Here is a 26605-nt window from a genome sequence, read left to right as displayed (position 1 = left end):
ATGTAATCCATAGTATGTTTAGCTGTATCTGTTTCCAACCCCAAACGTACTACCCCCATCAATGTACGCACTAGCTTCTCTTAGAGTGCACTCCCTTTACAAAGCGTCTGTTCAGTTATTGTAAATAACTGTGAATAAATAAGTATCGCGTGTAACTTGTGCTGTTGTTCGTTTTTAAGTATTATATTTATGATTTTGGTAAGTATCAGTCGGTATGTTTTTATCTAATTTCTCGAAGAATTTATATGAACAGCTTGGAAACTTGACACTACGTTCGTACTTATCCGTACTCCAACTGCGTGTCCGTACTCAATATAACTCGAATGCAAAGTTATTATTCTTGAAATTGTGATCGAGTCCACCAAATTGTGAAATGATATGAACAGTTATTGGTAATTTTATGTTTTTAATAATGAGAGATAAAAAATCGCTTAAAAACCTTCAGGATGTGCTTTTGACAGTGTTGTTTATTTCCGGGCCCTGGATACGGATATTTAAAACATGTTAACCGTTTCCAAGAGCAACTGGAATGGTAAATAAAAAATGTACCGGAATCGTCAAGTCATCACGTTTGAAAACAATACATAAATCGTCGTGAAATATATTGTTATGCAAGAATAGCGACAATACACGTTTGTTTTGTGTATTAACGACTGCAGAAGCCCTTGGGATATGTTTGTGACCTCGACCTCTCGGTCTCGGTCACAAACAATCCCGCGGGCTTCAGCAGACGTTAATACACAAAAAAACCATGTATTATCCCTACATTTATACACCTCGAACTAATGGTCTGATATTTATTACACAGAGAAAATTGATGATTATATAGCATTTTCTTTTGGGGACAGGTATTATGAAACACCCTGTATATAATAAGTTATAATTTGGCGAAAGATATAGAGAATCCATCATTGGTCTTCGGTTAAGATCAGAAAATCCCAACCCGAGGGCGCACCGCTCAAGTCTTAAACGAGGCTGGGCCGAGTTTAAGACTTGAGCGGTGCGCCCGAGGGTTGGGATTTCCGATCTTCACCGAACACCAATGATGGATTCTATTTCTCATTTGCCACAGCAGAAACAATAAAAACAAGCATAAAAATATGAAACTACTTAAAACGCGGGAAATTGGCGTCCGTAAGCAGAAGTGACGTCGTGACATTTCAATGACGCACAATAACAAAGTTCCGCTTTAGTTTTATCGTTTGTAGCGTAACGGTACGTTCTTATCATAAAGTAATGAATTTTGAATCGAGAAATACACTATAAGTAACGGAGAGAAAAGATAAAGGTACCTGATTTTTAATTATCTTACATAAGTAATATGAATATTCAGTGCATGAAGTAGTCCGTCACAGGAGTGTGGGATAACCCATGTGAGATAAGATTTTCCAGCATTGCTAAAAACAGAGATTTTTCTGTCCGATAAGTGAGAAATTTCAATCTAACACTGAAATAAACAACCATCGTCTATTTATCAATTTTCATCGCCAGTAACAACCATCACTTGTATATTTTAAATGTATTTTTCTCAATTTGTACATTTTTAACGTTTCAAATGAATGACTAATGCGGAAATAGAACGGAGGTGGTTGTGGGATCGACACCATATTCCATCACTACATCATTCACAGAAATCAGTACATTCTTACTGTTTTACTGTATAAGGAACAGTCTAAGAATGTTGAGGTAAATTGTAACGTGAACCAGTCAGAATGTTGAGGTAAATTGTAACGTGAACCAGTCAGATTGTTGAGGTCAATTATAACGTGAACCAGTCAGACTGTTGAGGTCAATCGTGACGTGAACCAGTCAGGCTGTTGCGGCCAATTGTAAAGTGAACCAGTCAGACTGTTTAGGTCAGTTGTAAAGCGAACCAGTCAGACTGTTGAGGTCAATCGTAATCTTTAAATTTGAAGACTATTTGAAATTGTTACCATCAAATCTTGCATTATCCTTATGCCATTTTAGGTGCCGTAATAATAAGTTGCCTATTGAAAAGGGTATATTTCTTAATATTGTCCATGATGAGAGGACATGTCACTTGTGTAATAATGCAACATTGGGTGATGAGTGTCATTATATTTTTGATTGTCCTTTTTTTAATCTGGATAGACAGAAATACATTCCATTTCATCACCAGATTTCAAATGATAATAATTTTTAATGTTTGTTTCAAAGTTGTGATGAAACCCTTCTCCTGAAGTTGGCGTTATTTACACAAAAAGTTATGTATGTTACTCAGTTAATCTGTTAATCTGGTGCTAGTCAGAAATTATTGATTTACGTCAGATATGCATATATCTTCCGTTAAATACCTACAGTAAGATACAGTATCTGCTATGTATTTTTTACATGTATACGTTTTGTTTTATGTACATGTATTTGCATGTAAATGTTGCCTTTACAAGGCTGATGCCCATATGGGCCTAGTTCTTGAATAAAATCTGAATCTGAAATATGTGAACCAGTCAGACTGTTGCAGCCAATTGTAAAATGAACCAGTCAGACTGTTGAGGTCAATTGTAAAGTGAACCAGTCAGACTGTTGAGGTCAATCGTGACGTGAGCCAGTCAGACTGTTGCAGTCAATTGTAAAGTGAACCAGTCAGACTTGTTTCACATCCTACGCCTATAAAAACATGCAATTGTTCATACATTTAACCTAGCTGGTTAAACCTTACCCTGCTGAATTTCTATTATGAACTTGTCCATCTTTCAATTTGGACAGTACCATTGATTGTTAAAAAGGGGTGCTTACCAAAGAGATACTGACTGAACAGTGCAGGTCATGATCAGACTGTATGGATGTGCAAGCTGATCATGATCTACACTGGTCACAAAAGCAGAATCAATCGTGTCAATCATGATAAGGGATAATGGAGAAACTGAATATTATAAACTCAAATCATTTAGTCCTGAGAGAAATAGCAATGATTTGCAATTGGTATTATGCTAGCATATACATATGTGTTGTTTGTACAAGATGGTTTTAAGAGTCTATGACATTGTGTAAAAAAATTGTTTCATCTTTAATTAAACTACCAACATTTTTCCTAATAATTTCATTTGCCATGACCTTTACACATTTTTGCCTATACACATCGATACAATACAATTGAAGTTTCATTTGTGGGACCCTCTGTGACCGAATGGTTAACGTCGCAGACTTCGAATCATTTGCCCCATAACCGCTGTAGATTCAAAACCTTATTCATAGACATGAATTATTTCAGTTTGAAGGTCACTGATCCTGAACAAGTGTCAAAAATGATATTCAGAGGGTAACCTTGGGTTTTCTTGCATCGCAAAACGCTGAAAAGCGTTTAATGCTTTAAAATATAACCTTTTCACAAACTTTGTTTAGATATTTTCATAAGTGCCGGTGGCGGCTGTAAGAGGTTGTCAGTGAAATGAAAGTAGAATATCTGTCCACGCGGTGAAAGTTATTCTGGTCTAACACTGACATAAAGAAACAAACGAAAAGTTCTTAAAATCTATGACAGTGTTCACCTGATTGCGAATGCATCCTTTGATAGTTTTGTATAAAATGTAAATGTTCAAAAGCTGTTCTTATGCAATAATGAAGGCTACAAAAAGGACGTAACACATAACCACTGTCGAACTGCAGACTTTCGATACACCACATCCTCTCCAGCTTTAAACGCGGTATCTACAGCCCGGAACCAAACAAGCATTGCTTATTTGCTTTGGCTGACCATGGATGGCAGAGCTATGGACAAGACAGAAAAAGACATATTGAGATTTGACCTCCAATCGTGGCCTTGAACTTTGAGCTAAGGGTCCGGGTTTCGCGCATGGAACGTTTTCTCATCATGGAAAACATTTGTGCCAAGTAATATTAAAATCCCTTGATGAATGACAGAGTTATGGACAGGACACGAAAAAGACCCTGATCATACCATGTTAACATTTGACTGCCAAGTGTGACCATGACCTTTGAGCTGGTAGTCTGACAAATTGATTCATTATGATGTACATTTGTGCCAAGTAACATTAAAATCTATTCGTGGATGACAGAGTTATGGACTGGATAGGAAAAAAACGTGTTGACATTTGTCCTCCAATTGTGACCTTGACTTTTAAGCCAGGGGCCCGGGTCTTGCGCATGACATGTTGTCTCATCATGGGGAAATTTGTGCCAAGTAATATTAAAATCCCTTTATGAATGACAGAGTTATGGACCGGACAAGAAATTGCGGACGGACGGATGGACAAAAAAGCGCATTCCTCTAGTCTAAGAAACTGGTTTTCAACCAGTAGAGGACTAATAAAGGTATTCTGTGTGGCTTTTATCCGGTCAAAAATATCAATGTTGCACTGAAACAAATATCGTTTATTTATCAACTTTGTCCACAACTACTCCTCTTACTCAATATTCCGCTTCCACAATATTTATGAAGTAAAATGTAAAATATAAATTAAACATTTTTTATCTTTATCAAATGTAGATTTTCATACGAAAGGGTATGAACGAAAACATGTATTTTTATTCAAAAATATAGATAATGACATAGATCCAAAAGTAAATACTCCCGAGGTTTAAAGCAATATTCCATTGCACGTGGATGTGTCTAATAATGACTATCAAAGACAGAAAATGCCCAAAAGCTGCTCCCACACAGTAATGAAAACAGATAACAAGGTCCTATTTTGCACGGAAATCATTGCTTAACTCCATATCCTACTTCACACCCTCCGGTGCACATCAGCTCTTCGCCAGTAGTAAACGTGGCATCTACAGCCAGGAACAAACACGCCTTGCCTATTTCTCTTGGCTGACCGATTCTGTTCAGTGTCTACAAAGGCATATAATATAAGAATATTTCAATGTTGCGACATAAAAGAAAACTGCGGAAGCGTACTGGTGCCAAGTCCCAATCTTCTCTTCATTAAAAGTTATTTATTCCGAATTATGAGAAAGGGTGTCGTAATAAGAAGTCTGAAAAGCCCAAGTTGGACTTTATATCTCCTAATTAGGAGAACACCTAATAAGTATTAAGTAACTTCATCGTAGGACACAGTAACTCCTGATTAGGAGTCTGTAAAGCCTAATAAGGACTTGATATATCCTAACTGCGCGTTTTTAAGCCTTAATGGGAGTCTGAAACATTTGGAAACCATTATTACTTTGAACCAGAACGATTCCGTAAAAAAGCTCCTTCACAAGGATATCAAGAAAGCTTTCATTTCAGAAAAACTGCTGCATATTTTGCTCTAAGTTGTAAATTCAAAGTATTGTTAATTATAATAAAGTTACTAGTTGTATAGACTTATACTATATTCGTCAAATTTCTCCATATTCAAATACAACGTATATACCAATGCATGGCAAACAGGACATTGCTTACTTATAGAGTATTCCAACCAAGATGAAAATTAAAAAGAGCTTCTCTGAACTTCATAGCAAAATGAAAACAAAGGAAGAAAATAACACGAAACAAGCATAGTAGAGTTTTAAATGCTGATGTGGATGGGGTCAACCATAATTTCTTCAGAGATCCTTAGCGCCATAACATTCATTTGACTGGCATTATATTCACAATACTGTTTCTTTTAGGCTAAGAATGTCATGGTTGGCACTGATTTACTCCACTCAAATCATATGTCATAAACTGACTGGTCGACAGGATGGCAGAAACGCTTTCCTATGGAGCTAAAGGTCCCATACTGCAACCTTAAGCAATCCAAATGCGGCAAAGCATTTCATCCCGATTGCTTTGGTCGGCCATAGAGAAAATTGCTGAAGTAAGGTAGAACTGTTACACTAACTTTTCATAACCTCCACTTTTAAGGCTCTCACATCCACAAAGGTACATATGTATAATTTCTCGTTAATTAAAACCATAGTTACATGTAAGGAGCCCAAGTATTTAAGTCTTTCTTCATCAATTTCTCTTCCCCCTGCTTTTTCTACGCTACGAAATAACGGTGTATCTATACAACCTGGGGATACCCTGAAAATAAAGAATAGTAAATCGGGGATGCTTTGTGTCATAAAATGATGGTATATTTATATAATCAGGGGAAGTATTGAAAGCAAAATGCGTGTAATGAATCAGCCATGATGTCTGTCTTGTGCTCAGTTGTTATGGTGTATCTGTGCAAACAGATGAAACCGTCAAATCGCATAATGTGAAAAACCAGCATGTCTGATAACGGCGTACAACTAGATGAAATTCTGAAAATGACTTTCTAGACAACCGTGTGAAAATCTAATAAATAAACCATGCATGTAATATAATAAAGAAGGTTTTGTAGACCAATCAGTTCCATTCTTTGGTGTTAATGATTGAAATCATCTGAAATCATACTGATATGGTTCTCATGTCTTTTGTTGTTCTGAAATGTATTCTTATTGTACATATCTTCAATGAAATTAACAATTTGCTAATTATTGATCAAAGTAAATACTTCTATAAGCAAGTGTACTTACGAATTTACTCGAACGCCGTTTTTTGCTTCGTCAATGGCGAGGGCTTTTGTTAGTGACAAGCACCCGCCCTGAAAAGTAAAAGCTAATAATGGTATCCAATGCTAGTTAAGTGTGAAATCGTGTTATGACCGTACTTTATCTTACAAAGCAACAAGAAAACTCTAAAATATTCAAAAGTTTTGTAGTAAGTAGGTTCGCTTTCTTAACATTAATTTTAAAGCTTGATAGACAATGTGAATTGATATGTGTCATATTTAAACATTTAATGCTGATCTTTTATCATTTTCATGATTTATATATTATTGCCATAACTTGAAATCGTACATAAGGTATTTGCCGTCGCAGCAGAACCGTCTTGTGTTGGATTGTACATGTTGTTGGCCAACTAACAATTATACCTTTTAAAAAAGTTTTGAAACCAATAAGTGTAAGGCTTACTTTGGTTGCACAATAAGACGATGCCAAACCGGTGCCTGAGTGAGCACTGGTACTTGTGATATTTACAATATTTCCCTTACTCTTTCGTAGATAAGGAAGGGCATACTGAAAATGTGATAATGTACCATTTAATCGCCATTTTTACAATAATGTCTGCAGAGACATTTCCTCTCTGTTATATTGCTCTTCAAGAGAAAAACCAGGCTAAAATGACTTATTTTTATTGTTTCCATGTAGCTAGAGTGTCTGCGGACGAGAAAAATGATATATAATACAGCTATATTTGTATAAGTTTCAGCAGTTCCACAGAATGTGTCGCATTTTTAGCCATTTTTCAGCGTTATGCTGTTGCACTGAAAAATTGGATAAACTGTGTTGAATTTTGTGGAAAGACTATGAAATGCTGAAGATGGTTTGTAACCTTTTTTACAACTTCAACAATATCGCTATCAGGTATTTTTATTTCAATCAAATCGGATAAAAACTGTCAAAGATACAACAATTTCTGCGAAACAATACTCCGTTATGCTATTTTTCTAAAAACAACTGTGTTAACTTAAAATAGGTGAAAAATATGTTATAAAATGCATAAAAACTATTAAACATAATTAGATATTTGCTTAAGTGTGTTGTTTTCAATAATAAAGTATAGACTTGCAACCAAAAAATGATATTGCTAAGATAACATTTCTTGTATTTTCATGGGTACTTGAATCAGAAGATTTGTAGTGTCCGCAACGCAGTAGATACAGGAAATGAAAATGATCCAAATAACAGCAAGTTACTGATTACAAAACGCAGTTGTGATACACATTATTTGTGCAAAATTATTTTGCTGCTATGCCAACAATAATTTTTCCATATTGGATTTGCTGACTGTAGTGTCCGCAACATTTTGTAGTGTCCGCAACACTTATTATTTTTAAGAAACCAATTTTGTCAGCTCAAATTCTGTGTTTTAAATGTCCATATCGTTCTGTAAGACAACGGAATTTATAATTAAACCTAAAGGGCCAACAAAAATAAAAATGAAACAGGGCTATAACATAAAACGTGCTAAGAAGCCTTGCAGCTTTTGTCGAGAAGAATATTTTATACCTATATTAGTTTGTATTACTTAGGGTCCAAGATGAAACCATGAGTAGTGTTTTCAAACTAGTTTTATTAGTATTGACAATTGAAGATACAGTTGAACAGCATTTTAACTTGCAAAAGATTTTGTAGTGTCCGCAACGTTTTGTAGTGTCCGCAACAGACCTAATATACTTAAATCTATCCTGCTTTTCTGATTTTTGACATTTTTTTTCAATTAAATGACATGAGTATACATATTTAATACTGGCCTTTGCTGGATTATACCATAAATTCTAAGTCCTCTTAAGGCAAGTTATTTGCAAAAAAAAGGAACTAAACTTTATGAATATTCAAAGAAGTTATAAAGAGCTCGTTACAAAAAAAATGACACAAATTATTGAAGTCTTTTCCCATGAGTGTTCTGAAATGTCCTGAGGAATCAGTTACGTTCTTTTATTTAGTGTGTATTTCTACACATAGTATATGATTGTAAGTGTTGCGGACACTACAGAATAGATGTCAGCATACTTATGATTTCATTGCTATTTTCTCTAATTATTATAGTCAGATTTTCTATAGAAATATCTATTTAGACTTATAGACTGGGACCCTCACCCTGTATTCATGAATCTTGCAACATCAAGCCGTAATAATGAAATGAATGAACTGGCACGCAGAAAAGTGCCATTCAAATATTCCAAATTTAAATGTAAACACGCCGTCAACCTATCCGGGGGCCTGGCGGGGGCCTGAATAGATATCTGATAGGGCCTAGGCAGCTGGATAATGTGTTGCAGCTCCGCTCACTGCGCGGGCTCCCAAGGTCGCCCGCTGCTCATTTAATAGCTCCTTGATAATAAATAGGTGCAGGAAGCGGGCTTGTATTAATCAAAACACTCCCCCCCCCACCCCTGTTTTATTTTCAAGAGAAACTAAAATATATAGGTAGTAATTTCAACTGTTATTACGCATACAACTGGCACACAGTCACACTGTGTATAACAGGACATTATCACATACGGAGGTATTGATCTTTTTGTGGTATATAGTGTATTATTGCGGTGTATATTGGTTTTGACATATATTAACTGATTAATTCTTATTTGATCACTCACTCACTTGATGTATGCTACGATATGTTGATGCATATTTTTGAGAGTATTTCCACACGTCTCTGTTTGGTTCCTTTCAATAAAGGGCAAGGTTATGGGTACTTACGTCTGATAGTAGTTTTAGAAGATACATTGTATACAACAGGACAAGAACACATGCGGAAGTGTTGACAGTTTTGAGGTGTAAGTGTATTTTTGTGAACTAAAATCTTGTGTAGGAAGTATGTTGGAGGTGGTTGCTATTTTTTTAGCTTGGGTTTCATTACTGACAGGAAGTCAGTGCAGTCGGCTGACGGTGACTGTGCGGTCGGCAGACGGTGGCTGTGTGGTACGAGCGAGGCGTCTGGGCGGGTGGGTCTTTTCTGGTTGCTTTGTGTCGGTGGAATTGATCGGAGTTGGAAGGGTTTGCTCGAAATTCAGAGGATATATTGTCATATTTTCTATGGCGGTGCCCGAATGGTTTCCCTCATTTTGTATAGACAGTCTGCAGATAAGTATTTTGATTTGTTCGGAATTAGGAGGAATTATTGTCATATTTTTTTTATAACGATGCCCGAGTGGTTTCCCTCACTGAATAGGGATAGTCTACAGATAAGTAATTTTATTTGTCACACGTGATTTAAGGTAAGTATATCGCATTGTCAAATTTTGGAGAAAAGTTCTGGTGTTACATGAGGGTTGGATATATACTGGTGTAAGCTTACGATTTCAAGAGCGGCCCCGTCACCTGGATTGTTTTGTGGGATAAATAGGACAGACAAATAATTTAGTGAGTTTTCAATAATAATATTGTAAGTGTTTCTTGGCCGTATGGAAAGGTGTCGGCATTTGAAGATGTTGCGTCATGTTTGGAGCGGGCATCAATCTTAGCTGATTACACGGACAGGTGGTGCCTAATCGCTACTTGTGTTAGTTTGACCACAAAAACATGGATTGTGTGAAAGATATAACCAAACTGCTCCTTAGTGATAAGGTGTGCCGTTCTTATGATCGCATGGATAAAAGGATGGATAGATTACTTGTTGACCCGTTTTGCTCTCAAGCGGATGCAGGTGATCATGAAACCTATAAGACTTTTTAGAAACAGAAGGTAGATTGGATAATCATCAGTTATTACAGGCACTTCTGTCTTATCATCTACAATGTTCAAGGTGATTGCACGATTAAACTGGTAGCCTCTTTCAATAAAGGTCTAGCTAGGTTCTTACAAAAATGAATAATGATTTAAAACAAACGGTATAAAAAGTCTGCATAGTCACTTTTTCATGGAAGGTATTAACTGCGATGAAGACATGTGAGCAATTTGGCTGAATGGTTTTCTTCGGTTGATGGGCCAGATAGGCAAGGAGCATTGCGCGCGCGTAAAGGCCTTAACTTGCCATTAATTCTTCGCACGGGAATTTATCTGGTGATATGTCGGGGAATCCTTCAGACCGTTAGTGCACGTGTTGAGTTGTGTTGATGCATAATGATTGAGAGTGATTAATATATGTTTTACTTTCGTATAATAAAAATTAAAATTACCCATACTCCTTTTCAGTGGTTGGACACGGTGAATTGTGTTTGCATTTAATTTGGAATATTAGAATGGCACTTTTCTGTGTGCCAGTTCTTTCATTTCATTATTACAACTTAATGTTACAGGACCTATGGATACAGGGCTAAGACAAGTTTTTAATAGTGTTACGCCAACCAATACACATACATATAGAATTACTAAAGATATATATACTTCTTTTGGTCTTTATAAATTCTGATTTCCATTGGAAACTCTTTTGGAGAGGACACGTTTCAAGTAATTATAAATGTAAAGATTTGGTTACCATACAAGCTAGGCAACATTTCTATTTCAGTAAAGTATGTCTGTTTATCTTCCATTATTAAAATTTAGTAAAGTAAATTCTCAAAAAAAGGGATCGTTCCAGGCATTGTAAGGTAACACCCACTAGCACAAGCTTTAGCTGTATTCTATTTACACTATTCAAACAATTTAATATAAAACAAAGCAATTGAGGATTTAAACATGTAATTAATACTTGAATATCTTTTAAAACGTTCTTGTTTAAATTTTTATATTCCGGCTTGGCAGTAAAACACACTAATTATTATGTGTAGTGTCCGCAACATTTTCTTAAATGCCAAGTTGGAATTTGTTTTAGAGTTACAGTCTGTTTTACCTATAAAAGTCCTTCTTAAACAAATATTCTAATGTCCATGCATCAAATATAGCAAAGATCAACACTGCTGTTTGGAAGATATCACAAATTTTTGGCCTGTTTACCTTACAAAATATTTTTGCCAACATACTGATCGGTAAACTTATCATTAACATGGCTAATTTTTCATACAGAAGCTTACTATTTAACTTTCAGTGAACAATGTTATTTAATTATCTCATTGACAGTGACATTAAACCATGGAATTACTTTTGAATTCATTAATGCAATTATGTAGTGTCCGCAACGTTTTATACCTTTTCGTATTCTATTTATATGGCATTGCATTTCAAACTCACATTAAAATAAATGGCTCTTTCTGATGAAGTATGTATCAAAGTTTAAGTGTATGAAATAACATTTAATAATACTTGCTGGACTGTATTTTAGAGAAAACTATCTATTAATGTATTTTTAACACAAAATTTGGCAGTCATTCAGTTGTTAAATTAATAAGTCGTTTTTTCGAAATAAAAGTTCATGAAGGACAGAAATATTGTTTTTTTCTTTTACCAAATGCAAGGACTAGCTTAGAAATAATGGTATATGTTTGAACATGTCTATTTTTGACCAGATATATGAGTATAAACATAAATGTATGTAGTGTCCGCAACGCACAATACCAGCAGTTGCTTTAAATTTCATAACTCAAGAACGGCATGTCGTTAAAGGTTAAAAAATTACCATCTGATGCAGGAATAGCAAGAGAAAAAGTCCACCAAATACCAAATTGATTGACAAAAGTTGATTTTTTACACCAAGTGCAACATGCCTGCAGACATTATTGTAAAAATGGCGAATGTAAACCATTAATTTCGATAAATTCAATAAAAATGCATCGAATTCGCACGTTGTTTAGCTTGTTTCTTTTTGTTGGGTTTAATGTCGCACAGATGCAATTATACGTCATAAGGCGACTTTCCAGCTTTGGAGGAAGACCCCAGGAGAGGGCGGGTACCTGGGTAGAACCACCGATTTTCCGCAAACCAGCTGGACGGCTTCCTCACATGAAGCATTCAAGGCCTCTCGTGAGGCTCGATCCCACCTCGGTGAGGCGCAAGTGATTCCAAGTCAACAGTAGGTATTTGTTAAATAACAAAAGCAACCCGAGTATATTAACATTTGTTCTATTCCCGATTTCTACATATAGACGGATTAGAGTATAACTGCTCTAAATGTTTTTATATGTATGGACTTAGATCGCTTTCGTTCTCACCTCTAGTTTTGCCGTTTATTTTAGCATTAACAGTAGTGACTACCTACAAAAGGCTATGGTTTGACTTTTACAAGAGGGGTCTAAAGGCCTGCTTTAAAATAAATTTTGGGGGTTTGGGCCTCGTAATTTATTTTTACTCGCCGAAAAATTTACTGACAAGTTTAAAGGTTTTAGCCCTTGAAACCTTAAACAGTTAGCCATCAATCGTTTTCCCCCGGGATCTAGAAAAAAATGGTAAAATTTTTGAAGTTTCTTAGAATACTGCCGTTTTTAAAGGGAAAAAAATATTATTCCTTTAAAGAAGGTGTATAATTTTGGGTGCAAAGCTAGTACCTTTATATTAGTTCGTTTTTAAACCCAATGAAGATTGTTATACTGTTTTAGTATGGGGGAATCAAAATTATTGCGTATTTTTAACGTGATAAAAACTCAAAAAAGGGGGCAAATAGGATGAAAAAAAAAAGCAAATAACTTTCAATCGGAGTCCGTCATTTTTGACGTCTTTTAATGTACCATTACTTTTTAAAAGTACTTCAACGGACAAATTCATTTTAAACACATCACTTTCTACATGATAAATTATTAGAGTATTTTGGAAGAATAAAACCCAAGCAGTATAACAGCGAAATAGACTGAATCTTTCAAAAAAGGGTAAAAAAATCTGCCACCCCCTTCACACCCTACCCTAGCACCTGAAGCCATTAAAGGGACCTTTATAATTTAATTCAAAATGACCAAAAAAATAAAAAAACACTATTCAAAGTACTTTTTAAATAAAGAGAAGTTTCCAAAACGACTCACTGACATTTTTGACAGGTACCCTCTATTCCCATTGATTACACCGGCGTTTATTTCGCGTTTTATATTATAGTTATTAAATATCCGATGCTTCAAGATGTTTCTGTCCGCAGTTTTTAAAAATCTTAATAGCCTATAAAAAGATCTCTTGAACCCCAAGAATTAACCAAGCAAAAAAATAGCAATGGTTAGGGTGGCTGTTCTCTAATTTTTTGATTGAATTCGGGAAAAAAATTCCCCCAGAGAAGACTTGGGTCAAAGGGGGTTGCACATTCATTACCTCTCATGAACAAAATAAAAACCGAGTCATTTTCATTTTTGCTTAATTCATTTTATTGCATAGTTTTTAGTTCTACCCAAAATTCAAGAAAGAAAAAAAAAACATAAAAAGGAACACCAAAAAACCCCAAAGGCAAAACACCACCGAGGTAGTTTTCTGTATCCCTTAAACCAGAACGTATTACCTTGATGAAAGGAAAACTTGCAATTCTAAATGTAGAAAAGGTTTTGCAATAAAAGGGAAAATTACGTGTTCCGACGTTATTTACTAAGCGTCAATTTGTCCCTATTTTCTCAAACCTTTTTATAGATTTTGAAAGTAAAATGTACGAGCATTCGTTCGCCATTTAGGAATCTTTTCCTGTTTAGTGTTTGAATAGCTTTTCTAGAAAAGTTTTTCCAACCAGACAAAAATTTTCTTACGAAATCAAATTTTTAAAACAGACTCATTTTTTCCCTTTTGAATGGTGGGGTTTTGTCAATTCAAAGGGCCCGGCTTCGTGCTCCCGTGTCTTGAAATTTCCCAAGGTGCTCTTAAGTTATTCACCCCTAAGAGGGCAGTACTGGTTTTTCACAGGAAAAAGGACTTTGTGTATATTTGCTACCGCCGTTAAAAAACGAAAAATATAAAACAGTTAAAAATAAAATAATAATAATAAAATAATAATTTTTGCAGATTTTTAAAATCGACAAAATTTTTTGCTTTCGAAAAAAATGAAATATGATTTTTAAAATAGGTTTGGGAAGGGAAATGGAAATTAAACGTTAAAAATCTTACTCAACGGTAGTTTTTTCAAAAAGTACCTTTTTTTCTTTTCCTTGGTCATATCACAAAGTACGTACAATTTCGCCGATGCTGACGAGAAAGGGGGTGTTTCCAACTTTATCTGAAAAAAATTGAATTTTGAGATATATTATCTTTCATACATCTGAGGAAGTTATCAAATAAATAATTTAAAATCCAATTTTTCAAAAAACTATCGGATTTGAAAAATTCTATTTTTTGTATTATTGCACTTATTTATGCAGTACATTCATACAGACTAATACTCTTCATAATTTTATAATATGTATGCTTCAACAAAATGAAATTGTACCCGACGTTCCTTAATAAAATACATCTCTTTATCATGAATCGACATGTAGTAGCCCCGTTCTTCTTCTACATGTATATTGTACAGCACAGTGTTTGCCTCCGATGAAGCTTTCAAAGGCTAAAATAGCTGGCTGGACTAGGTTTAGAATATTTATCGTGGTATTATGGTGACAATTAAAAAAGCTGAGAATATCTAAGGAGAAAGTAGAAACATACCATTTAGGTCTAGGACAGCTATTTTTCCACCCTGTTCCGCTGAAAATAGTAGCATTAATTTAAAAAAATACCTATATGGTTAAAGCTCAAATAATGTGTAAACGATATCATAACCTGCTTTACTCAACAAACGGCTATGATTTAAAAGCAAATATTTTTAAAACATCTATTGAATCTGACTCATCTTCGACGTTTAAATGGTAAATGATTGAAATAAACCAATCTTTCTAAAAGCATCTAATGAATTAAAGTGCAAAATTATCTAACATGTCCTCAGCTATCAAAATCTAGGCGTTGCCTTGTCGGTGTCCTCTATTTATACATGGCGACGGATTAAGTGAGATTTATACATATAAAAATCTTTGATGTAATTGCTGAGATAGATTACATAATTTTTCAGAGCATTTTAACTAAAATGTATCATAAATGCCTTCAAATTTCAACGCATACAGTATTACTTTTGTTTTGTCCAAATGTCGGTTGCGGACCCCGTCATGACAATCGAAAATGTCCGTATTCTCGAATGCATTTTCCTTCGCCCTTACAGAAATGTCCGAAGGATTCCGAAAATAGCCAATCGAACGGAAAATGTCGATTGTCATTACTTGACCACTAGTCTTTTAAAATATATGCACACTATAAGCAGTAGTTATTTACATGTAAATGTTTTAAAACTGAAACTGTATAAAATGTTCATGTCTACGAGTCTTAAAAATGTACAAATTTAATAATGTGCACGTCTTTCGCAAGTACAAGGCTTGAAATAAACAATTTATTCAGAAACTTGTACTCTTTTTAAATATACATGAATGTGCATACCCATCACATCCACGCAGCCACGCCCGATCCCGCAACATCCTCCAGTTACTATGGCAACCTTGTCCTTAAAACGTAGTCCATGTGAATCGCTGGTGGCTGACATTCTTTTCTATTTTATTCACTCAAATTCTGAAAATACGTAGATTCTACGTAGAAAGAAGAATTTACAAATGAGACATTATTATGAACTTATTCAAATGATTTTAATAACCATACTTCCTGGGATGTGTGTATACATATGTATCAAAGTTTCATTACCTTAACGAAAATGTGCTCCAAATTCAAACTTGTACTAACTTTATATGACTTCGTTTTAAAGCTAAGGGTTTGACACGATATGTGAACTTTTATCTGTAGTTGACCTTGCTTAACATCAATATTTCACTTCAAGTAAATTTAGGTCGTAACAAGTTTTGTTTATACGATAACACAGTGAGACCCCTTTGATAATGATTCGTCTATCAGTGACTAACCACATAGCGACAATAGGTACCTTATAGTATTTAATCTTGTTAAAAAAAATTATATCGTGTTACTTAAAAACTTCATTATATTCTGAGTCATGCCATTTTCCAATTGTATCTTCAGTTGGTATAATGGTAAAAATGCCATGAATCGACTATTTTAATACATGCCGCATGTTTTGTGTTCAGCCCACATATAAAAGGTACTTACAGAGTTTATTGGAATTAACAATGCTACTGAAAAATCTCGTAAGGTGCTGCAACATTGTATTTGGTAAAAGTATAAGATTTATTTAAACTTCATTGGGACTGATCTGTTTTGATACTTCTCGTCTGGTCTGTTTTGTCGGGTCTTTAAGATGTTTAAGTATACAAACATGTGTACACTTTAGGTTTGCTTATTAGATATTTTACTGTCTAGAGCAGTTTTTTGGTTTAAATTTCATATCTCTAGTTTAGGGATCCACCTGGCGGTAATAAAATTCTATTTACACTACACTGTAACTCTTTCACATGGTTGGGGACAATGGTGAGGTTCGGTGCGTTCACTTAACCGTATTAAACTCTGCAGTTGTGTTTTTGCCAGTGACCGTTCCAGGCCGGAATCACACTGTGATACTTTATTTGTTTGATTGGTCCTTGTCGTTAAACTGATTTAGTTTGTCTATGTACATGTACTTTTGTGTTAATGTCAATTATTTTCACTTCCTTACAAACGCTGCCTATAGCTACTTGTTATTATTCCAAAATTATTTTGGCCGAATTTACAATTGTAGAATATTGGTCTATGACTGTCAGGACTTCACTTGCATGTAGAATCTGACGTTATATAAGACTTACCACTTTTTTTTTCTATTTTACATGGTCATTGTAAATAAAATCTGAAAAGTAGATCCCTCGGAAGCACCGAGAACAAGGCAAACAGTGGAAATTGCAGACTCGATTTGATTGAGTCTGTTCATGAGCAGTAGGGGAAAATGCAACACTGCCTACGTCCCCTGGCACCGGCTTAAGCAGTATTCAATCTTCAAATCTAAATGAGTTGAAATCAATGATCCCGAAGGACCAGAAAATATAACAGCACCGAGATGAAGTCGGGGCGACTTTTTACGGCCGCCACTAAGCACTTAACACCCGATGTTGTGAAGCAAATAAAATCTGGAAAGTAGATCCGTCGGAAGCACCGAAAACAATGCAAACAGTGAAAATTGCAGACTCGGTTTGATTGAGTCTGTTCACTTATGATGAGCAGTAATGGAAAATGGCGTAACCCATTTTATCTCAAAACTTAATACTGCCGACTTAGCTTATATTTAAAATTAAGTTTCAGCTAGATACAAAGCACAAGAAACTGTATCTAACGTCGGATCACAACATTAGCCGATGACGTATTGTATGACAAACATATATATAAAGTTGTACATATACAATGTAGTTGTTAAAGAAACACGTTTTACATCTGAACAGAAGCAACTTACTACTAATTGTGAAATACTACAGGTCAAGATATAATTAGCAGACAGTTAGCTGCTGTATGTTGCATCCTCAAATCGACCACAGACCTTGACAGCTTTCATGAACTTTACAACTTCTAAATCTAGTCTGTCCCCAGTAAGGCACGAATTGGCTCCTTGGTGATTTTAACTTTCGATAATTTTCCTGGGATTGCAGAAATGTACTTTCAATGAAACTAGGAAGTTATTTGTCTCACTCATTGATATTCTTAATGACCACAATCTTACTCAAGTGGCATGCGAGAACACGCGCTACGGAAATGCCTTTAGCAAATTTCTGGCGTCTTATCTTACATTTGTCAACAATGCAGGAACTTTTTTTGGTATCTCGGACCATGATATTAGCTGTGATTTAACAGCTTGGTCTCCTCAAACTTAACCCTTATCATGCTGGATACGATTGATTCTGCCTTTGCGACCAGTGTAGTTCATGATCAGCCTGAACATCCGTGCAGTCTGATCATGGTCTGCACTGTTCGCCATTCAGTCAGTATATTTTTAATAAGCACCCCTTTTAACAGTTAATGATACTGTCCAAATTGAAAGATGGACAAGTTCATTATAGAAATTTAGCAGGGAAAGGGTTAAAAGAACATAAAGAACATTGAGATAGCGCAGCACCGTGCAAATGGATATGTCAAAAAATAAATACTACATTGCTGCGTTTATTCCAGCGTTTCCAAAATGTGATCAGGCTAAGGTGGAGATGATCGTCCTTAAATGATGCCAGGCTTCTGATCTTTTACAAGATTCACAAAAACTTAGTCGCTACATGACTTCCCCACCTCCCATCTCCAAGCCGAAGTTAGGATCAACAACCATTAGCACCGTTATTGTCTCCGCTCGGCTCATGCAGGCACGGATTTATTCAATTTCCTCAGGAATTGTCTGCCTGATAATTTTGCTGCCATGCCTAGCTTCGACTGTCATTGAAGTTGTCTCAGAATAATTAAATGATTACGTCAGCAAAGGATGTCTCACATTTTTAACTTTCTCTCGTTTCTACTTTATGTTATACTTTAAACATAGAAGAAGGATTATCCGTCTCCATCTAACACCTGCTTTTATCGACACACGATCATTATCTGTTAGGAACTTTTAGTATTCACTTGTATCCTGTTCATAATTACTTGAAAAAGAGATGCGACAGTATCAAAAATAGATAGATAGTGGATATTGGAAATATATCAGCACAAGGTTTAAAGCCTAAATATTGAATATTAATTAAGCGTTTAAAATATATATAAAATGTTACCGTTTTGATCTGTATATGGCATGGTAACTAAGCGTGGGCACAATCTTGGCACAATTACCAACACATACAGGGTAAAACCTGGAACAACTAGAACAACTGATACGTATTAGACCTTCCTGGTAAAACATAGTACATATAATAAAGTGTGTAAAACACAAATACATATGCCTTGTAAAAATGAAACATATTGTGTGGTGAATCATTAATTTTACAAACATATATAATACAGCATTTTGATGAACATTAAAGAAACTAATAACTTAAAAACACGCACTTGATTTAAGAAATGATAACCATCCAGTTAGGCTCGGTATAAACTATTAGTAAGCACCATCCTTTCTTTGATCGAAAGGAATATAAAATTTATTAAAATGAACATAAAACAATAAACAGGACACTGAGTCTTTATAGGTGGTTCTCACTGACCTTCTGTAGCTGTTTCTGTAGTAATATACAGTAAATTATCTCTTAGAAATACTACAATGTGAAAGAAGTGGTTTTCAGACCTCAAAAGTAGTCACTTACATTGACCGACTGTCCTATGTGGAACGGCACCGGTACAGAAGTTAAACGTAACCTACACATTTCATGTTTATGTATAGGGCGGCTTGACACATAAAGTATGTAATCTTCACCACTGTACCTATGAGTCGTGCAACATCAAGTTGTAATAATGAAATGAATGAACTGGCACGCAGAAAAGTGCCATTCAAATATTCCACATGAAAATGCAAACACAACTAGCCGTGTCCAACTGTATAAGAACATTTTGGTTAATTCCGACTAGATACTGAAATAGTTTAATACAATAATTTAGCACAACCATTCTAAAGCATCAAATACCACCACAATCCGATAATGTTACAATATGTAATTAATTCAGAATTAACAGTTCTATCAATTCAGTATTCAATATAATATTCAAAATTTATAAAATTATAAAGGTGGGGGTTTACCAACAGCGATCTGCATATATTTAAAGTATTGAAATTAATATTTAAAGTAGCAGTCCTAAGGCAGTGAGTTTCATATATTTTTAAAGTATTAATTGAAGAGGAAACAAAAATAAAGCAAAATAAGGTGTCATGCATCCTTAGCCAGCACTACAGACACTATCTTTCGGTTCAGCCTGTGCTGGAAAAAAAGACCCAAGAATATATGACATTATACATTCCTTGTGAAAATGTAGTGCTGCCTTAAACATGTTTTACTCAGCTGAAACACTCGGCACTCTAATGTCACACATTCAAAATGCAATCAGCACAACAGACATTACTGACTAAGGAGAAGACACAAACAAAGGATAATGGAATATTTAATAAGGTAAAGATTCTATTTATATTGTTTAGTTTTTTAGTGAAGAATGTGCTCATCTTTAATTTAAATTCCCAGTTGTATGGGCAATAAAAGTTGAAATTATATTGTTTAGTTTTTTAGTGAAGAATGTGCTCATCTTTAATTTAAATTCCCAGTTGTATGGGCAATAAAAGTTGAAATTATCATCTATATTATTTAGTTTCTCTTGACAATAAGACAGGGGGAGTGTTGGTCTATAAAATTTAGTTTCATTTAAGTGCAGACTGTGCAGTTTTTAAAATTTAGTTCCCAGTTGTATGTGCAATAAAGTTGAAATTATTATCTTAGTTTTTTAGTTCTCTTGAAAATAAAACAGGGTGGAGTATTGGTCTATAAAATTTAGTTTTTCATGAAAATAAACAGGGGGAGTGTTGTTTAATAAAATTTAGATTATCTTAGTGCAGACTATGATATTATTTAATTTTAGTTACCAGTTTTATGGGTAATAACAGTTGAAATTAATATCTATATTTTTTAGTTTCTGTAGAAAATAAGACAGGGGGGAGTGTTGTTGATTAAACCGTAACGTATAACACAATGCATAAATAATAGTCCATCTATCTTTTAAAATATTTAAGCCATGTGCACAGACACTATGAAAACTTAAACACCAGTCTGCTGTACTAAAACACATGTCCGAGAAACGAATGTAACCCATGTAGCCTGTTGTATTCTTGAATCTTACAATATTTACATAAATATTTCATCCCAGCCCTAATTAAATAGTTAAAAAATGAAATGGCACATACCTCTGAACAGTTTCCAAAGACATTTTTACTTCTAAATATCTATATCATCACATTCAGTCCATTTCTATAATGTATCCTTTCTTGGCGGATTATATCCGAACATGACTACACTACGGCGCAGTGTTCACAGGGGCATCATGTACATTTCACAGTCTAAATAGACATTTCTAAAGAAAATTTGACTATAACAATTAGAGCAAATAGCAATGAAATTATAATAATACCATTCAATTCATAATACTTTACATAAACTTGGATCATTTCTATCGTCTGCTACGTACACCGGAAGGCACGGAGTGTAGCTTTCCTGCCGTACCATAACCGTATTTCAGTATGAGTAAACTGTATACTGACCTAGGGGTCTATATGAAAATTTTACAAATATCTTTAGGAAATGAACATTATGATAAGAAAACCGACTGATGTAAAATGTAATACAGTTTGTATTAGAAAATTAGCTGTACAAGTACTATTTAAGACATAACTGGATACTGGATCAGGTATTATAACCGTTCATTATCACTTACAATTCACCGACTATCGAATTGTGACGATAATCAATGTATTCTGGTACAAAATTAATGAAGAATTAAGGAGAATAGTGAAATTTTTACATTATCGGCTGATATGATACAGAGTTAGAATGAATGAATGAATATAGAAAAACAAAACAACCTACAATCTTATTTTGTCTTTATTTTTTATTTTATTTTGTCTTTATTTTTTTAAGCCTTGTTTCACATCCTACGCCTATAAAAAGATGCAACTGTTCATACATTTAACCTAGCTAGTTAAACCTTACCCTGCTAAATTTCTATTATGAATTTATCCATCTTTCAATTTGGACAGTACCATTAAGTGTTAAAAGGGGTGCTTACCAAAGAGATACTGACTGAACAGTGCAGGTCATGATCAGACTGTATGGATGTGCAAGCTTATCATGGTCTACACTGGTCACAAAAGCAGAATCAATAGTGTCCATCATGATAAGGGATAACGAAGAAACTGAATCATGAATATAAACTCAAATCATTTAGTCCTGAGAGAAATAGCAATGATTTGCGATTGGTATTATGCTAGCATATACATATGTGTTGTTTGTACAAGATGGTTTTAAAAGTCTGTGTAAAGATAAATTGTTTCATTTTTAATTAAACTATCAACATTTTTCCTAATAATTTCATTTGCCATGACCTCTACACATTTTTGCCTATACACATCGATACAATACAATTAAAGTTTCATTTGTGGGACCCTCTGTGACCGAGTGGTTCACGTCGCAGACTACGAATCATTTGCCCCATAACCGCTGTAGATTCAAAACCTTATTCATAGACAGGAATTCTTTCAGTTTGAAGGTCACTGATCCTAAACAAGTGCCAAAAATGATATTCATAGGGTAACCTTTGGCCTTCTTGCATCAAAAAACGCTGAAAAGCGTTTAATGCTTTAAAATATAACCTTTTCACAAACTTTATTTAGAATTTTTCGTAAGTGCCTTGTGGCGGCTGTAGGAGGTGGTCATTTAAATGAATGTAAAATATCTGTTCATGCGGTGAAAGTTATTCAGGTCTAACACTGACATAAAAAAAGGAAAAGTTATTAAAATCTGTGACAGTGTTCACCTGATTGCGAATGCATTCTTACGAATTAGTTTTATATAAAAAGTAAATGTTAAAAAGCTGTTCTTATGTAAGAATGAAGGCTACAAAAAGGACGTAACACGTAACTGCAGACTTTCGATACACCACATCCCCTCCAGCTTTATTACAGCCCGGAACCAAACAAGCATTACTTATTTCCTTTGGCTAACCATGGATGGCAGAGCTATGGACCAGACAGAAAAGGACATATTGAGATTTGACCTCCAATCGTGACCTTGAATTTTGAGCTAGGGTTCCGGGTTTTGCGCATGGTTTTCTCATCATGGAAAACATTTGTGCCAAGTAATATTAAAATCCCTTGATGAATGACAGAGTTATGGACAGGACACGAAAAAGGCCCTGATTATACCATGTTAACATTTGACTGCCAAGTGTGACCATGATCTTTGAGCTGGTGGTCTGACACATTGATTCATTATGATGTACATTTGTGCCAAGTAACATTAAAATCTATTCGTGGATGACAGTGTTATATGGACTGGATAGGAAAAAAAACGTGTTGACATTTGACCTCCAATTGTGACCTTGACTTTTAAGCCAGGGGCCCGGGTCTTGCGCATGACATGTTGTCTCATCATGGGAAAATTTGTGCCAAATAATATTAAAATCCCTTTATGATTGACAGAGTTATGGACCGGACAAGAAATTGCGGACGGACGGATGGACAAAAAAGCGCATTCCACTAGTCCCACCAGTTTTCAACCAGTAGAGGACTAATAAAGGTATTCTGTGTGGCTTTTATCCGGTCAAAAATATCAATGTTACACTGAAACAAATATCGTTTATTTATCAACTTTGTCCACACTACTCCTCTTACTCAAATCCGCTCCACATATTATGAAGTAAAATGTAAAATATAAATTAAACATTTTTTATCTTATCAAATGTAGATTCAACAACAGGGTATGAACGAAAACATGTATTGTTATTCAAAAATATAGATAATGACTAGATCCCTCCCGAGGTTTAAAGCAATATTCCATTGCACGTGGATGTGTCTAATAATGACTATCAAAGACAGAAAATGCCCAAAAGTTGCTCCCACACAGTAATGAACACAGATAATAAAACGTAAATCAGAGGTCCTATTTTGCACGGAAATCATTGCTTAACTCCGGATCCTAGTTCACACCCTCCGGTACACATCAGCTCCTCGCCAGTAGTAAACGTGGCATCTACAGCCAGGAACAAACACGCCTTGCCTATTTCTCTTGGCTGACCAATTCTGTTCAGTGTCTACAAAGGCATATAATATAAGAATATTTCAATGTTGCGACATAAAAGAAAACTGCGGAAGCGTACTGATGCCAAGTCCCAATCTTCTCTTCATTAAAAGTTATTTATTCCGAATTATGAGAAAGGGTGTCGTAATAAGGAGTCTGAAAAGCCCAAGTTGGACTTTGTATCTCCTAATTAGGAGAACACCTAATAAGTATTAAGTAACTTTATCGTAGGACACAGTAACTCCTGATTAGGAGTCTGTAAAGCCTAATAAGGACTTGATATATCCTAACTGCGCGTTTTTAAGCCTTAATGGGAGTCTGAAACATTTGGAAACCATTATTATTTTGAAACCAGAACGCTTCCGTAAAGAAACTCCTTCACAAGGATATCAAGAAAGCTTTCATTTTAGAAAAACTGCTGCATATTTTGCTCTAAGTTGTAAATTCAAAGTATTGTTAATTATAATAATGTTACTAGTTGTATAGACTTATACTATATTCGTCAAATTTCTCCATATTCAAATACAACGTATATACCAATGCATGGCAAACAGCACATTGCTTACTTATAGAGTATTCCAACCAAGATGAAAATTAAAAAGAGCTTCTCTGAACTTCATAGCGAAATGAAAACAAATGAAGAAAATAGCACGAAACAAGCATAGTAGAGTTTTAAATGCTGATGTGGATGGGGTCAACCATAATTTCTTCAGAGATCCTTAGCGCCATAACATTCATTTGACTGGCATTATATTCACAATACTGTTTCTTTTAGGCTAAGAATGTCATGGTTGGCACTGATTTACTCCACTCAAATCATATGTCATAAACTGACTGGTCGACAGGGTGGCTGAAACGCTTTCCTATGGAGCTAAAGGTCCCATACTGCAACCTTAAGCAATCCAAATGCGGCAAAGCATTTCATTCCGATTGCTTTGGTCGGTCATAGAGAAAATTGCTGAAGTAAGGTAGAACTATATAAGTGACTGTAACTGTTACACTAACTTTTCATAACCTCCACTTTTAAGGCTCTCACATACACAAAGGTGCATATGTATAATTTCTCGTTAATTAAAACCATAGTTACATGTAAGGAGCCAATGTATTTAAGTCTTTCTTCATCAATTTCTCTTCCCCCTGCTTTTTCTACGCTACGAAATAACGGTGTATCTATACAACCTGGAGATACCCTGAAAATAAAGAATAGTAAATCGGGGATGCTTTGTGTCATAAAATGATGGTATATTTATATAATCAGGGGAAGTATTGAAAGCAAAATGCGTGTAATGAATCAGCCATGATGTCTGTTTTGTGCTCAGTTGTAATGGTGTATCTGTGCAAACAGATGAAACCGTCAAATCGCATAATGTGAAAAACCAGCATGTCTGATAACGGCGTACAACTAGATGAAATTCTGAAAATGACTTTCTAGACAACCGTGTGAAAATCTAATAAATAAACCATGCATGTAATATAATAAAGAAGGTTTTGTAGACCAATCAGTTCCATTCTTTGGTGTTAATGATTGAAATCATCCGAAATCATACTGATGTGGTTCTCATGTCTTTTGTTGTTCTGAAATGTATTCTTATTGTACATATTTTCAATGAAATTAACAATTTGCTAATTATTGATCAAAGTAAATAAATATTTCTATAAGCAAGTGTACTTACGAATTTACTCGGACACCGTTTTTTGCTTCGTCAATGGCAAGGGCTTTTGTTAGTGACAAGCACCCGCCCTGAAAAGTAAAAGCTAGTAATGGTATCCAATGCTAGTAAAGTGTGAAATCGTGTTATGACCGTACTTTATCTTACAAAGCAACAAGAAAACTCTAAAATGTTCAAAAGTTTTGTTGTAAATAGGTTCGCTTTCTTAGCATTAAATTTAAAGCTTAATTGACAATGTGAATTGTACGGAATCCTGTTGGGGCCATTTATAATGTCGCCGTGGCGTTTGTGGGATCGACACACGACAACACGAAGTGACATAGCGACATTACGAAGTGACACCCGACAATCACAAACGCCGGCGTCAATCCCAAACGACAATGTCGCGATATCCACTTTGAAATGTCGCCTTTCAAAAGCACGATATATCGCGATGTCACTTCGCGTTGTCGAGCGTCGTATCGCATTGTCGCTATGTCACTACGTAATGTCGCGATGTCAGTTCTCGTTGTCGTGTGTGTGTCGACCTTGCAAACGCGACGGCGACATTATCAAACGACATGCAATAATCACAAACGACGCTCGACAACGCTAAGCGACATTTTCCAAATGTCGTATCGAATGTCGCGTGTCGCGGGTTTGGGTGAGGGTCGACGCGCGACAATTCCAAACGATACACGACACGCGAAGTGACACTCGACAATATGAAGCGACATTTTCATAATGTCGTATCGCATGTCGCCCGTCTACCGGTGAAAGGGTAAGATAAAAAGCTGTATTTCCGTACTTTTCCGTACGTAAAATGTCCATGTTTTTCATTAACTTCCAATAATTGTAGAATGTTCCAAACACAAGATATTTTAATGAAATAACTTTTATAAATTAAATTCAAACATTGTCTAAACGGATATGTAACTTGTATGATTTTACCGCCGACGGTTTCGTCGGAGGACCGTCTCCAAATGTATCATTTTTCGTGAAAATATGCATACT

The 26605-nt window shown here is 35.2% G+C and overlaps 1 protein-coding gene and 1 long non-coding RNA gene across 5 annotated transcripts in view; both read right to left on the bottom strand.

Annotated features, from left to right (window-relative positions):
- Positions 1-4338: 4338 nt before the first annotated feature.
- The window catches only part of LOC123530074 (17-beta-hydroxysteroid dehydrogenase 14-like), a 28715-nt gene continuing 6448 nt past the window's right edge, over positions 4339-26605 (bottom strand). Inside the window, exons 8-14 of the mRNA XM_053524311.1 lie at positions 25616-25683; positions 25030-25132; positions 23827-23955; positions 6892-6996; positions 6454-6521; positions 5872-5974; positions 4339-4816 (exon numbers count right to left, since the gene is read on the bottom strand). Coding sequence (XP_053380286.1) covers positions 4682-4816; positions 5872-5974; positions 6454-6521; positions 6892-6996; positions 23827-23955; positions 25030-25132; positions 25616-25683 — 711 coding nt within the window. The 3' untranslated portion in view covers positions 4339-4681. The remainder of the gene's footprint in view (positions 4817-5871; positions 5975-6453; positions 6522-6891; positions 6997-23826; positions 23956-25029; positions 25133-25615; positions 25684-26605) is intronic.
- On the bottom strand, positions 14457-22779 carry LOC128549159 (uncharacterized). Of its 4 annotated transcripts, none has more exons than XR_008367493.1 (5): positions 21934-22779; positions 18951-21208; positions 15718-15863; positions 14899-14937; positions 14457-14473 (listed from the first exon to the last, which is right to left on the bottom strand). It is a non-coding gene; the product is annotated as an uncharacterized LOC128549159 (long non-coding RNA). The 4 variants fall into 4 exon arrangements; XR_008367494.1 differs by lacking the exon at positions 21934-22779 and having other exon boundaries at positions 18951-19037; positions 19476-21769; XR_008367491.1 differs by lacking the exon at positions 21934-22779 and having other exon boundaries at positions 18951-21769.

The sequence above is a fragment of the Mercenaria mercenaria genome, chromosome 15, assembly GCF_021730395.1.
Source record: "Mercenaria mercenaria strain notata chromosome 15, MADL_Memer_1, whole genome shotgun sequence".
NCBI lineage: Eukaryota > Metazoa > Mollusca > Bivalvia > Venerida > Veneridae > Mercenaria > Mercenaria mercenaria.
This window is presented reverse-complemented; position numbering and strand designations above follow the sequence as displayed.